Source organism: Caenorhabditis remanei, chromosome II (genome assembly GCF_010183535.1).
Source record: "Caenorhabditis remanei strain PX506 chromosome II, whole genome shotgun sequence".
NCBI classification, from domain to species: Eukaryota; Metazoa; Nematoda; class Chromadorea; order Rhabditida; family Rhabditidae; genus Caenorhabditis; species Caenorhabditis remanei.
Genome location: NC_071329.1, coordinates 7761774 through 7776190, shown reverse-complemented (window position 1 = coordinate 7776190; position 14417 = coordinate 7761774). Strand labels below are relative to the sequence as shown.

Below are 14417 nucleotides of genomic sequence, written 5' to 3'. Positions count from 1 at the left end.
AAGTTGAAAAAATTAAGTTTTTCAAAAAAGGTGTATACGGCAATGATAAGGAACTAGAAAGTCTATTTTGATGGTGAAAGTTAAAAATCTAGAAATTTCCAAGTTTTGAGAAATTTCGAAAAATTTCAATTTTAGGTATTTTCCATTCCACAAAATGATAGGTTCACTTGATGAAAATCTCAAAATTTTCGAAAAAGGACAACAAAAACCGGTATTTTTAGAATGGAACCGACCAAATAACTATTCCTAAGTAATTTTTTACTGATGAGCCACTTGTGTCTGTTGAGGGGATCTCGCAGCGAGTAGAATATCGCTAGTGACTACCCATTTTCCAAAAATCACACACCGTGGTGAAAATTTTTGGGAAAAACATCCGATTTGTCAGGGATGTGATGTGAAACACTTTTTTAGAGCATTTTAAATTATTTGGAGTCAATTTAGATTGTCGAAATTTATGGAATGTAGAAATTCTCCAATTTGAGGTTCGCATTGGTAAAATCGTCCGAGCTGTTTCTGACCTCACAAGAGTCTAGGCTCTTTTTTTTTGGATTTTCTCAAAAAATTAATTGTCACCAGCATTAAACACGTCATTTTCATTCATTTCAAACTCATGAAAACGCCGATTACCGTTGAATTCCTAAACCGAAAAAATTGATCTTCTGGACAATTCAACCTCTTATTGGCTAATCTGTTACTGGAGGATTGTGATGGTTGAGAAGTGTACAAGTGTCACATTTTGCATTGACGACGTAGTATGCATGATTTGAACATAAAAGTATCATGTTTGCATATGTCATGGCTACTTTACCCAGTTACTGACTAAGTCACCGATATCCAACGAATGAAATGAAGTTTATTTTGAAATTTAATGGCCCCCTCTCATAATGATAACTGAAAATTGAATGAAAATAACATGTTTGATGCTTGTGACAATTAATTTTTTGAGAAAATCCAAAAAAATTGAGCCCAGACTCTTGTGAGGTCAGAAACAGCTCGGACGATTTTACCAATGCGAACCTCAAATTGGAAAATTTTTACATTCCATAAATTTTGACAATCTAAATTGACTCCAAATAACTTAAAATGCTCTAAAAAAGTGTTTCACATCACATCCCTGGCAAATCGGATGTTTTTCCCAAAAATTTTCACCACGTGTGTGATTTTTGGAAAATGGGTAGTCACTAGCGATATTCTACTCGCTGCGAGATCCCCTCAACAGACACAAGTGGCTCATCAGTAAAAAATTACTTAGGAATAGTTATTTGGTCGGTTCCATTCTAAAAATACCGGTTTTTGTTGTCCTTTTTCGAAAATTTTGAGATTTTCATCAAGTGAACCTATCATTTTGTGGAATGGAAAATACCTAAAATTGAAATTTTTCGAAATTTCTCAAAACTTGGAAATTTCTAGATTTTTAACTTTCACCATCAAAATAGACTTTCTAGTTCCTTATCATTGCCGTATACACCTTTTTTGAAAAACTTAATTTTTTCAACTTCGGGTCATTTTGGGGGGTGAACCTATATTTATGTGGAGGACTGTAGTTTTCCAATACACTGCTCGACATAAGTATACAGCCACTTCATTTTTCAAATTTTTTTCATAAATGAGAAAGTCTCCCATGGAATCTCAAATGCAGAAAAATACTGCTCTGGAGGCATAAAATTATGCGATAGAAGAAATTAGATCCTTCTCTATTATCGGAATAAAAAAGTTCCGACATTTTTTACCGACGCACAAGGTTCGCGCCACTGATCTCCGGGAACGCCCACTCATCATAAACATTTCTTCTGCAAGATCAGGGCACAGTTTCATTGATTTCGCGGGTGAAGTTTTGTTTAAAAATACCACTTTTAAAATAAAATTTGACCTATTTCCTTTAAAATTTCATTTCCACCATGAAGTTTGAAGAAAAAAGATCAAATTTTAAAGGAAATAGGTCAAATTTTATTTTAAAAGTGGTATTTTTAAACAAAACTTAACCCGCGAAATCAATGAAACCGTGCCCTGATCTTGCAGAAGAAATGTTTATGATGAGTGGGCGTTCCCGGAGATCAGTGGCGCGAACCTTGCGCGTCGGTAAAAAATGTCGGAACTTTTTTATTCCGATAATATACTTTTCGAAAAAATTGATTTTTTGTGAAAAACAGCATTTTTCGACGCGACATAAGTATACAGCCAGTACCTGAAAAATGGCGTAGAAGTTCAAAACTGTGTCAAATTACCAATAATCATATTTACAGTCCAATAGTGACTGTTTTGATGCAGTTTTTGACATTTCAAGTTAAGAAAATAAAATATTTTTGGGCACAATATAGAGAAAAATGCAAAAAAGCTTGTAACGCATTTATGAATTTATTATCACAATGATATTTTTTGTTAGCAATAAGAAAACTACAGGATTTATCTGGAATTATGTTTTGAACCTGTTTTAAGAACTTCTATCACTCAATGAAATAGGGATTTGTGTCCTTTTATTGTTAATTCTTTGTTTTTCATGTATGTTTTCTCACTTTGGTTAAAAAAATAACAATCGAAGGTGAGATTCACGTTGGTCCAGTATAATTTTACAACTTTAAGATTCTTCATGAACATTTATTACACATCTTATCGGGATAAAACTTGGTTACTTGAGACCAGAGATGACATTTTTGTTAAGAATATTTGGATGTAAATTTGAAAACGGAGTCCTGGGTTAAACAACCGAATAACAACATTTTTATGGGTCTATAGGTTTAAAGCACCTATTACGCTATAGCTTTCTTGAATTACAATAATGTTTTAATCTTTCAAGACTCTTTTTTTGCTCATACTTATCTTGTCGTTTATCTGTATTTGTTGGCAGCTAGTTTCTTTTACTGACGCCTCTCCAGACATCGAGTAAGCAAGATTTATCCCGGTAAGATGTGTAATAAATGTTCATGAAGAATCTTAAAGTTGTAAAATTATACTGGACCAACGTGAATCTCACCTTCGATTGTTATTTTTTAACCAAAGTGAGAAAACATACATGAAAAACAAAGAATTAGCAATAAAAGGACACAAATCCCTATTTCATTGAGTGATAGAAGTTCTTAAAACAGGTTCAAAACATAATTCCAGATAAATCCTGTAGTTTTCTTATTGCTAACAAAAAATATCATTGTGATAATAAATTCATAAATGCGTTACAAGCTTTTTTGCATTTTTCTCTATATTGTGCCCAAAAATATTTTATTTTCTTAACTTGAAATGTCAAAAACTGCATCTAAACAGTCACTATTGGACTGTAAATATGATTATTGGTAATTTGACACAGTTTTGAACTTCTACGCCATTTTTCAGGTACTGGCTGTATACTTATGTCGCGTCGAAAAATGCTGTTTTTCACAAAAAATCAATTTTTTCGAAAAGTATAGAGAAGGATCTAATTTCTTCTATCGCATAATTTTATGCCTCCAGAGCAGTATTTTTCTGCATTTGAGATTCCATGGGAGACTTTCTCATTTATGAAAAAAATTGGAAAAATGAAGTGGCTGTATACTTATGTCGAGCAGTGTAAAATCATCGTTCTGTTTTGTTCATGTTTATTCTTTTTTTACTTCACACCAAACTAAGAATTCAAAAAAAAGAGAATAAGAAGAAGTACTAAATTGAATTTACAAGACAAGAAAAAAAGAAAAAAGTTTTCTTTTCACTCTCTTCGTTTTCCTTTTCAGATTATCTCCAACTCCCTTTTGGGAATTCAACACCCCAGAATTTTTTGTAAAATTCAACAAAAAAACCCGTCGAGTAGTAGGCGATGAAAGTTTTGCAATAATATCTGTGTCTTGAAGAAGTAAGAAGTTTGACCAACTAGATACGAGATATCTAGATCGTTAGTGGAAACGTATACGTGGTTTCTTAGTTTCTTCTATCTTCTTCTACACATTTTGTCCCCCGAGAGGATAGAACCCCGCCTTTCATTTCATCCAAATGAAGGATGAGCCATTAAACATTGTTTCCATTTCGTATTTCTCCTCCTTCATTTGCATATCTTGGTGCATTTTCGTTTTCTCCGACGGATCAAATGAGTTTTCTTTTTGTTTCTGGTGGTCTCGCCTAGTTGGGAGGTCGTGTTTTGAAATTTTGTTGGAACTTGAACTCGTATTTAATCAGTCTGAAAAGCTACAGTACCTCCAGATGATTTCCGATGCAATGAGAACTTTGAATCGTAGACTCTCCCTTCAACAACTCAAAAATTCATGAGCTTCCTGACCATCCTATTTCTATTTTTATTACCCATCTTTGTGAGACTCTGGCTGGTCAAAAAAGAACACATCTTCTTCTAAAGTGTCCCCCCGCCACTCAGTGCTCATTGAGCTCTCTAATTGTTAGAACCAATTGAGACGCTGACTCTGAAATAGAATAGAAATGGGTCGGGGTTAAAAGATGGGTCTTTGAAGGAAGAGAAGAAGAAAAAGAAGACGAATTGGTACTTTGTGAAATGGAGAGAGGCGCGAAAGCGGATTAGTGTACTCTTCAACAATGCCCCACATACACAATACAATCTAGTACCACTTCTCACTCGTTTCCATTTCAATTCTCACTTTTTTCGGTTTGAGACAGGGATTTATGTTGATGTTTTCGTTTTTTCGGGGGGTAAGAAAGTTCTCTTTTGAAACATCTATTTTAGTCATAGGAAAGATCCGGAACATCCAAAAAATGAGCCATATCTGTACAGTAAGGATTTGAAAAGTGCTGGTTTTTACAACCCAAATCGGCTCTTAATACTGAATATTTTTTATTGAGGCCGGCAAAGTAACAGCCAGTGGTTTTCTGTCCCATTATTTCATCTCATCATAGCGATTTATCCCTTCCTAATATTGCCCTTTGTCATCTGTCAAGTGTTAGTGTAAATGTCAATCGGTGCTTCTGCGGACCTCTTCCGTTTTTTTGTTGGACACATGAATAATAGTGGGCAGTGGTAAAAAAGAAAGGAAAAAAGGAGCCGAGAAATAGAGAATGGACGGAAGGCGTCGGACGCCAAAAACAACATGAGCCACCCACCCAACACACCATTCTCACCGACCTTCTGTTATTTATGTTCTTTTTGGCGGGAAGACAGAGGAAGAGAGAGCTTTTTGCAAGTTTCTGGAAAAAAGGAACCTCTCTTTTTGTTCCGAGGTGTAGTTGCTGTTTAGGAAATTTTCTGATAATGGTTAAGAATTTCGTATATTGTAACAATGCTAGATTTTTTAAAGATTCTACCAGGATCTTTTTTATTAACTTAAAGTTCAGTGTCCTCTTAATGGCTTTTACTTACGTCGTCTACATTAAAATCAGGTAATCCTACCGTAATCCTCCCTCTATTCTTTTAGATGTGAACCCCTCAAAAGACTTCGAAAATACCTTCTCCACCTTCATAACATCATCATAAGATCCACAGACTGTTTTCATCTCATTCAATCCATTGACAAACAAACTTCCTCTCTTTTTTTCAACGAATCGCGCAAAAAACGGGAACACAAACAGACATCGATATGTGTACTCAATATCGAAATCCATCAAACTCCTAAAATTTACTCTTCCAATATTTTCTTTTTTTCAAGCTGTCCACTTTCTCGTACTTTTTGTGAGAGATGATGAAAGTTCAATAACCAATAATTGCACGTTCCATTTCTATCCTGTTAGGCGGATCAGGGATGCATATGATTGGGTGTTGGAGATCGATCCGAATTGAGAATTCACAGGATAATTGCACTATTTCACACTTTCCCCGCAGTGTTTTCCGTTTTCAAGGTTGCTTTCTTCCTCTCTCGGCTGAACAGAATCTCTCAGTCTTCTAAACCTTTTATTAAAGTATTACAAAAAATTTCAGTTTTCTTGAATATCTCGAGAAGAGAAAAGACAAGAAATTGTAGCCAATTTGTCGGTTGTCGACGACAAGCAAAATGACAAATTTCCTCCATTTTTTCCGTTTCTTGCTTTCGGAACAAGAAAATCTTCTGCATTTCCCCCGTTTTGTTCCCTCTAGAATCTTAGACGGATTTTTGGTTTTTCGTTTGTTATTTGGTGTTCGGTGAAAATGAGAGTGAAGTCATTTGGAACCGGATTCTGTTTTCACAATAAAATTGAGAATTATTCAAGCTTTACAAATAGTTTTTACAGGGGTAAACTAACTGGATTTTGAAATATTTTGTCTTTAATACGTTTCGAATCTAAGTGTTTTCCAGTTAGCTGGCTTACTCAAATTACAGAATGTTTGGTTTTGTAATTTCAGGCTTGAAACTGTTACCTTCTAGATGAATATTGTATGATTCTTGAACATCGTAAAGCCTTGAGCCGGAGTTTCAGAAAACTCAATGTCCGATATTGCATGATCTAAACTAGAAAAAGATTTCCTAAATTACAGAAAGTTTGATTCAGAATTAATTTTCTGATAATGATGATCAAATGAATTAGTTTTAATGTATATTCAGTGATACTGATCGAAACCCGCTGCGAATAAAAAAACATGACTGAAACCAGGGTTGGGAAATCCCGGGCCAGGCTGACAGAAATTTTTTGGCGGCCCGGCCCGGTCGGCCCGGACGGCCCGGATTCAAAAAATGTGCACATTTTTTTCACACATTTTTTTTGAAATTTTCATTAAAAAATAATCAAAATTATCCAAAATTCTCGTACACTTCAGTTTTTATCGATATTCCTAAACATAATCGAAAATTCTACTTTTTTGCAAAAAATTCAAACTTTTTCTCAAATAATTTCAAATTTCTACAGTAGCCGGGTCGGGTTGAGGAAAATTTTTCAGTCGGCCCGGCCCGGAATTTCCCAACCCTGACTGAAACAACCAAGGTCAATCTCCATTAGAAGCGGCTCACTTGGTCAATCAAAAATGCCAAAGCGCTCATGAAACAGAGTTTGATTTGTATGTTTGAGCCGACTGTACTACATGAATACTATCTGGTAAACAGAGTATTCGGGAGTTTCTCTCCTCGTTTCTATTCTCCTATTTACACATAATTCAACACTCTTTTTCGTCTCTTCCTCCCGCCTGTTTCCTCCATCTCTTCCCGTTTTTGGGAAAGGCTGTCGACAGCCGTCCCGCGACATTTATTTGCATTTCTCCTACTTCTTCCAACATGCCCTTCCTCCTCTTCTTCTTTTTTTGTGCTTCTTTTTTTGGCACGACTCGAATTGAATCGAAAGAGCATCTAAAAGTTTTTCAGTAGACATCATGGGTGATAGTACGATAGGCTGGGTAGTCGTTGTGTCGCTTATGGTTGGTTTTGGAGCACAGGTGAGTCATCTGGAGACCGAAGAGAGACCAACTAGATGATCATTGCAGGTTACCAGATCAGAACCATCTCCATTCTGTGACGATTACATCAGATGCATGGAACAGTTGGAAATCAAGCAGCATGAATGTCTAGCATTGGATAAAAACATCAGGCTAAGGAGCTCCGATTCATGTAGTCGTCAGAAGTGGGATAAGAAACTTGAACTGAATGCTCTTCATATGCGGTATGTGTGAGTTTTCTGAAATTCTTCTTATTTAAAATTTTCAGACGAGCAGAAGTTGCACGAGATTGTGTTCAGAAAAATCATCGGGATGCATTGCTAGCAGAATCGACACTGGATGATGATACGGTAAGCATCAACAATTTCTGTTCAGTGAGTTATTTATCTGACCTTTCAGAGAAAATCCTGCTCTTCTCTTCATGAAAAGTTCCAATTTGCCAAAAACCTTTCATCTGAAGACTTCACTTCTTCTACAGTTTCATCTGGAAGTCGGAAGAAGAGATCAGCGAAAAGAACTAAGAGAGACGCTCGAAAGAACTCGAATTCGAAAGCCACGGAGTGCAGGAATGCAGCCAAATTATGGCATAAACAATGCTCGGCTCTAGCGAAATGTTGTCCATTGGTTGAAGAGTGAGTTTTTGAATTTTTATTTTTGAATAATATACAAAGAAAAATATGGTAACTTTGTTTTCAAGAAATTGACCACCAAGTAATTGAAAGCGTCCAGCCGGAATAATCAGATATTGTTAGATCATAAGAAAAGCATGAAACTTGTAAATCGAATTTGGAAAGAAGAGAAACTGTGGCCTAGTAAACACCGAAATGTAGTTTTCTGGAATTAGCCATGAATCCCAAAGTACTCCCCTTCTCAGTCCAAGTTTTGAAACTCGGATTTGGTATAAAAAACTATTCGGTAAATTTGTATTATGTCCTAAAGCTTCTGTAGCTGATCAAATCGATTAATGTACATTGAAACACAACAACTGAACAATTGAACTTTTGAACATTTTGTTCTTTTTCGGAAATATTCTTCAAAAAGTATAAGATATTTTGACGAAACTAGGATCGTCACTGACTGAAAGAAGCAAACACGGAGATATGACTCAGCTATATTTTGAACAAATTCGAATCAATTGTCCAACATTCACATCTGAATATCCTCAAAGTTTTCTTCCTTGTAACTCGAATTTCTTATTTTCAGCTGCAAACAATCAACGAATGAAATAATGGATCAAATCTACGAGGGTCGTCACAAACTTCACGATATGCACGTCAATAACTGTATCTAAAAACCTCCAAAAATTTTCCCCTGAATCCGAATTCCTTCTCCTTGTTTTTCATATTTTTTCTTCTCACTCCGCTTGCTCCTTCGCTAGAATTTTCCCTGTTTTAAGGTGCCAATATTTCTCAAATCACTTCACTTTTCCCATTTTTCCAGTGCTTTGTCTTTTCATTTTTTGCATGCAAAACCACATTATTCCAACACAATAATTATCATATTAACTGTGTAATTCACTGATTTCAATTTTCATAATGAAGCTATGTGATCATCAACCAACACTCAAAATTCGCAATATAAGCGGTGGGATCAGCTCATTTCAACCATCGTCAAGAGATGAAGTTCCAGAACATTCTATTCGTTTCCGCCACATTTTTGTTCACCGTCGTGACGGCTGATACCCTTCTCCGGTACGTGGATTACAGATTTAGGAAGCTCAGTACACTTAATTTGTTGGAAGTTATTGTAGTTTTGAAACTTTCAAGTGTCAATTTGGATTACAACAAGCAATTCCAATTTTCAGGTCACAACTTCTGAAGAAGATAGATAAACGTGACACACTTCTCAAGTAGGTTTCACTCCAAGATCAGAAATGAACAGAGCCAAGTTTCAGAGCTCTGCCAGTTAAGCAAAGGGAGGAAAAAAGAGTTATGATTGTTTTCAAGAATGGAGAAAATGAGAAAGCTGAGTTTGAGTGCGTTCACTAATTTTAAGGCACGGTCAATAAAAGAAACAATTTCAGAAATGCTCGTGGAAGACATAGAGAGGATAAAGCAAGAGTCATTGTTACTTTTAAAAACGGAGAAGTCTCAAAACAACATCATGAGTGAGTATATGTACATTTCTCCAAACGCTTATTTTTTTTTGGATAGTAAAAGTCTCATTAGAGAGACTAGGGTTTTTTTTATCTGAAAACCTCTCACTCTATACTTCAATTTCAGATCACTCCCAATCAAGCAACGGGAGGATAAAAAAGCTATGATTATCTTCAAGAATGGGATGGAATCAAAGTGAGTTTATTTTCTCTCAATAAAAAATGTGTAAGCAAATAATTTTCAGATTCAAGAAGATTGCCAAGAGAGACACACTTTTGAAGTACGGTGATATTCTAAATGAACCAATGATGATTATATCTTTTCAGATCCCTTCCAACCGGAGACAAGCGAGTTCAACAAGACGCTCTTCTCAAGTAGGAATATATTTATTTATATCTACACTAATTTCTTTATTCAGTGCTCTTCGTTCCCGTTACCACAACCTTAAAGGAATCTCCAAACGCGACACTCTTCTCAGGTACATCTTGATCTGTAGGTTCCCTTCAAACTTTTATATTTCCAGATCGCTCCACGGTTCTGACAAAAGAGCCAAAGTAATTGAGCCAAAGACATCTGTCAGAGTTTTTCTCAAGTCGGGTAAAGTTGATGAGAGAAAGTGAGGATGAAGATAAAGTATTTAATCGAAAATCGTGATTTCCAGACCATTGACTGTTGCTGAAAAGAAGAAGGATATCGAATTGAAAAGAGACGTAATGTTAACTTGGAGATCCGCCGAAAACAAGAATTTATCGGAAAAGCAGAAGTGAATCAGATGATAAAGCGCTTCTAGAAATTCAACTTTTTTCAGAGCCCTCCTCGCCGCTCGTCAAAGAGACGCCTTCAGAGCATTCTTTAAGAACAGAAGAGCCGTTGCTCAACATGATACTCTTCTCAGGTATTTAGTCATCTCATAAACATCTTGGGGTGACAAATGATTCTAGTTATTAACACGTCTTCTTAACTTTAGAGATGAAAATCAGCCGGAACCGCCACGCAAGAAGAGAGAGTGAGTCAGAAAGAGTACTGAATTCCAAACCATAAATCTAGAATAATTTCTAGCATTGCTGCCACTGTTGTCGGCGCCGCAGTCAGTAGTGTCGTTTCGAATTTGATGAAAAATGTGGAAGAGAGTGTTGTGAAAGCGGAGAATGACGCGAAGAAAGTGCAAGCTGATCTCGATTCCGATCAGGGCAGGATTATAGGAGAAGGGGAATTTATTGTGTTAGATGAATGGTTATTAGCGTCCTGCAAAGTTTTTTTAATTTACAGATCTCAAGACACTGCAAACTTTGCTCCAAATAAACCACCTGTGTAAGTTATTCCTTTTTTAGTAGAAAATTTCGAAGATATTTTAGAGTTCATGAAGTTGTTCCACTTCCGTTTGTTCCAGTCAAAGCTTATGATGCACCAAAGTGAGATGACCATCTGTTTTACAAAACTTGATGTAATTCCAGATCAAACGACATCGTGCCAAAACCAGTCGCTCCAGTTCATGCTGATGTCGAAGTCATCGCGGGAACCGACGTTTCAAGGTATGCGAATAAACCAATTTTAAGTCAAAGCATCTTATTTTTAGCAGCACATCCACTGCTAAACCAGCAACAGAGAGAAAGGGAGTCTTTGCAACTCTCTTCAATTCTATCAAACTTTTCTTCGGAACCGTCACTAATTCTGTCGGGTAGGAAGTGAGAGGAAACCACCATAGGAACAGATGATTTTTTCAGAGGATTCTTCATTGACATGGGATCGCGTATCACCAATTTTGTGGAGAAGCGCATCAAGGTCTAATTCTAATTGTATTTTGTTAATTCATTGAGTAATAATAAATTGGTTTATGGAAAGAAAGTGTGTTTATGTTTCTGCATTCGAAGTTTCAGAAAAATAACTTCTCAGTTTATCATTCTTTGAACTGAACCAAATAGAAAATACACATTTCTGAGTTGTCTGAAAAAAGAAACAAGTAAAGATTTCTACCAATACTCCTTTTAGCTCTTTTCAGATCTCCCTTAACTGATTAAACTGAAATAAATTCCTAACGTTTTGGAATTGGGTTTCAGCTCAAATCTCGATTCAGACCTGAAAAAACTAAGCAAACGTTCACAACTTTATTAAATTATTACTCGGGATGTTCGTTTTTTAAAGTTATTTACACGGTAACCACATTTCTAAATAATTATGTCTTGCATACTTATATCTACATTATTATTACCATTAATACTTACTATGTCGGAAATCCAACTTATTACAAAAAGATATGGCAAGGCGAAGTGAAGATTCACATAAAAGCTCAAAGGGGGAATCAAGTTAAAAGGCACGCTCATTAGCAATGAAAAGCATTGCGTTTCCAAGATAAAAGATGATACGAGAGACTGAATGAAGGGCTTTGGTATGGGTTTGGAATGAATTGATAAGGAGGAGGAAGGCACTCAGCCATGAGAGAATTGCTCCGATCAAACGAACGGTAGAGGCCTGACGAGCATCGTAATCTCCGTGTTGACCGTTCTGGCAGAGACTTGCAGAGGTGGCCAGGATGAGGACATGGGAGGCAAGAAGGATAGTGAGAATTGTGGCGAGGAATGGGATAGCAACGAGAAGATCTTGAATGAGGTGGAGAAATTGACCGAATGAAATGCATGCAGCAAGGAAGATGATTGGGGAGGACACTTTGGTAACGATGTCTCTGAAATACTTTGAAAATAAGGGTGAGACGGCATTTTTATGGAATTTACCTATATGAAAAATAATAGAAGACGTTGGCAATTGTGTAGAAGATTGCCGAAGTTGGTCCTGTTCGATTTACGGATTGGAAATACGTGGCAATGGCTGACATCAAGAATGACATAGCCGTCGCGAAACGGGTTCTGAAATTTATTGTATTGATGTATGCCCATCAATCCTGAAATTGAAAATAATAAAACTCACTTTGGATTCATCGTCGTCGCCAACGACAAGAGCGCCAGAATCACCAACGGAGCACTCAGAAGAACATGATGGTTCTTCTCGAACTTTGACGTTTCGATATACGCCAAAAGTGCTGACCCGCCGTAAATGGCCAGACACTGAGCAGGTGATAACATCTTTAAAAAGTTAAGCATGGTTGGAGAGTAATTAGAATTGTTTTATGGCTTTTCTGCTTTTTATAAGGAGGCGAAAATTGTTTTCCATATTTGTATTTTGAATAAATAAGGGATCAAACATTACTTCTGCACGTGAGAAATGATGCATTTTCAGTAGTTTTTGAGATGTGAACAATCATATGAAGGTATGTTAATAGGATCGTCTAGTACCAGTCATCAGACGTCTCTAATAGAAATAAAATTTTAGAAAAAAGTGTTTATTTTAATATAGTTAAAGCTTTTGGCAATAGTCTAGAATTTTTGGAAATTGAAAAAAGTTGAATAAGTAAAATATAAAGTGTAATTAATATATACATGTACAAAGATTCGAGTAGGTGTCAGTTGATTTTTACAGATTTTTTTGTTGTTTGAACTGCCATTGTGTTTCCATATAGGATGAAATATTGAGCAGTGTAGTAGGTGGAGAGTACACAGAAGGATGGAGCCAACTTCCAGTATCCAGTGTGAGAGAGCATCAGTACGGAGTCGGAAATGTAGAAAAGGAAGAAACCGATGGCACGGTATAAGAGACCCTGGAATGAGAGAATAGATTACTGTAGTGTATGCGGGGACTCTCACTTCTTCATTCTGAGATTTCGATCCATTCAGATATTGTGATACTGCTGTCAGAGTGCATGTTGATAGAAGTAGTGAGTAGGATGCAAATACAATAAGTGGTCCTCTGTGATCAGCGAGCATTGGTACGAAGCAAAGTTGTCCGATAACGAGTCCCCATGCCAACATTCCAAGAAGGAACTTGCTGTGGATTCTGGTGGGGTGGTTACGGTAGAGGCTCTGGAAAGTACGAAGTTCAGATTGGGAAAGTTAGATTGAATCACTTACCAAATAGAAAAGATGTCCAATTCCAAAAGCTAGAGCTCCCATAATAATTCCATCGTGTCTCATTCCAATAATCCAATCGCCTACTCCTCCAAAGAACAAACCAGCTGCCATCGTTTTCCGTTGCTCTTTTCCTAATCCACCGCCATTTAAATATGCGAATGCAGTCAGCAAAATGATTGGTGTTATTTTCCTGAAAAAATGAATGAACTAACTTTTCTCCAAACTAGTCCCCCTTCACTCACCAAAATGAGTAACTCAGTGTGTAATGATCATTAAATCCATTCGACTGGTAGTAGAAATTGGCGACCAACAGGAAGTAGGCCAATCCGATGGACGAGAACTGGGAACGCATCTGAAAAATGGAGACAGTTGAAAACAAATCATTCGAATTGAATTCACGATTAGGGTGGGACTATAAATTCACATTTGGATGAAGAAAAAATGATTCGAAAAATGATTTTTTTTTAATTCGAAGATGTATTTGAAGTGCGTAGTCACGTTCTAAGTGCACCAGTTCTTCAAGGGTTCAAGTCAATTACAGTCTTGAGTGGGTTGAAATAAGAAGAGGAAATGAAGCTTATGAGAAATGAATGACCTAGGTAACACGAACTAGAAAACAGCCTGATACTCAATCTCGAAAAAATAAAAAGACATCATTCTTGGAGATTCGTTCAAACTTGGTCATTGAGCGTTAGGGCGTGCTTGCCAAAAACGTGACAGATGTTGTAGTGTAGCAATTACTTAATACACAAGAAAACAGAAAGAAAATATTATATTTCAAATTACAAGCATTGAGATGAAAAACTGCGAATCCGGTTGCTCCTTTTTTGAAGAAAGTGAGAACTGAGTTTTGAGTTTCTGATTACGGTTCAAAATCTGTTATCACCACGATTTTTCTGTCAATGAAACACTGATAAAAGGAACCGAATTGATCAGGTCAGGTTATAGGCTATTGTCTAGTTGTGTGCAACTTGAATCTAGTAGTTTGTAGGAAGTTCGATCTTTTGATAATCGGTGAGCTATAGAGCGTAGTTGTATTCCCAGAGAGAACAAAAAATCATATTTTAGTTACAGGTGTAGGATACAATGACCATTGCAGAA

The 14417-nt window shown here is 36.4% G+C and overlaps 4 protein-coding genes across 4 annotated transcripts; 2 read left to right on the top strand and 2 right to left on the bottom strand.

Moving 5' to 3' along the window:
• Positions 1-7198: 7198 nt before the first annotated feature.
• On the top strand, positions 7199-8552 carry GCK72_005183 (uncharacterized protein; the record flags this gene model as incomplete). The annotated part of the gene is made up of 5 exons (XM_003117234.2): positions 7199-7261; positions 7310-7485; positions 7530-7611; positions 7661-7893; positions 8465-8552. 5 exons carry the CDS (start codon positions 7199-7201, stop codon positions 8550-8552), a joined length of 642 nt encoding a protein of 213 aa, XP_003117282.2.
• A 326-nt stretch (positions 8553-8878) lies between these two features.
• On the top strand, positions 8879-11145 carry GCK72_005182 (uncharacterized protein; the record flags this gene model as incomplete). Its single annotated transcript, XM_053725070.1, has 18 exons — positions 8879-8952; positions 9066-9110; positions 9156-9236; positions 9285-9368; positions 9484-9552; positions 9602-9637; positions 9684-9731; positions 9776-9835; positions 9881-9973; positions 10019-10120; positions 10166-10252; positions 10325-10363; positions 10417-10578; positions 10627-10668; positions 10713-10769; positions 10812-10889; positions 10934-11035; positions 11082-11145. The coding sequence occupies 18 exons, from the start codon at positions 8879-8881 to the stop codon at positions 11143-11145; spliced, it is 1323 nt and encodes a 440-aa protein (XP_053589264.1).
• Positions 11146-11661: 516 nt separating this feature from the next.
• GCK72_005181 (uncharacterized protein) lies at positions 11662-12452 on the bottom strand (the record flags this gene model as incomplete). Its single annotated transcript, XM_003117317.2, has 3 exons — positions 11662-12037; positions 12087-12218; positions 12280-12452. 3 exons carry the CDS (start codon positions 12450-12452, stop codon positions 11662-11664), a joined length of 681 nt encoding a protein of 226 aa, XP_003117365.2.
• Positions 12453-12811: 359 nt separating this feature from the next.
• On the bottom strand, positions 12812-13668 carry GCK72_005180 (uncharacterized protein; the record flags this gene model as incomplete). The annotated part of the gene is made up of 4 exons (XM_003116796.2): positions 12812-13006; positions 13053-13268; positions 13317-13506; positions 13559-13668. The coding sequence occupies 4 exons, from the start codon at positions 13666-13668 to the stop codon at positions 12812-12814; spliced, it is 711 nt and encodes a 236-aa protein (XP_003116844.1).
• Between the last annotated feature and the right edge of the window lie 749 nt (positions 13669-14417).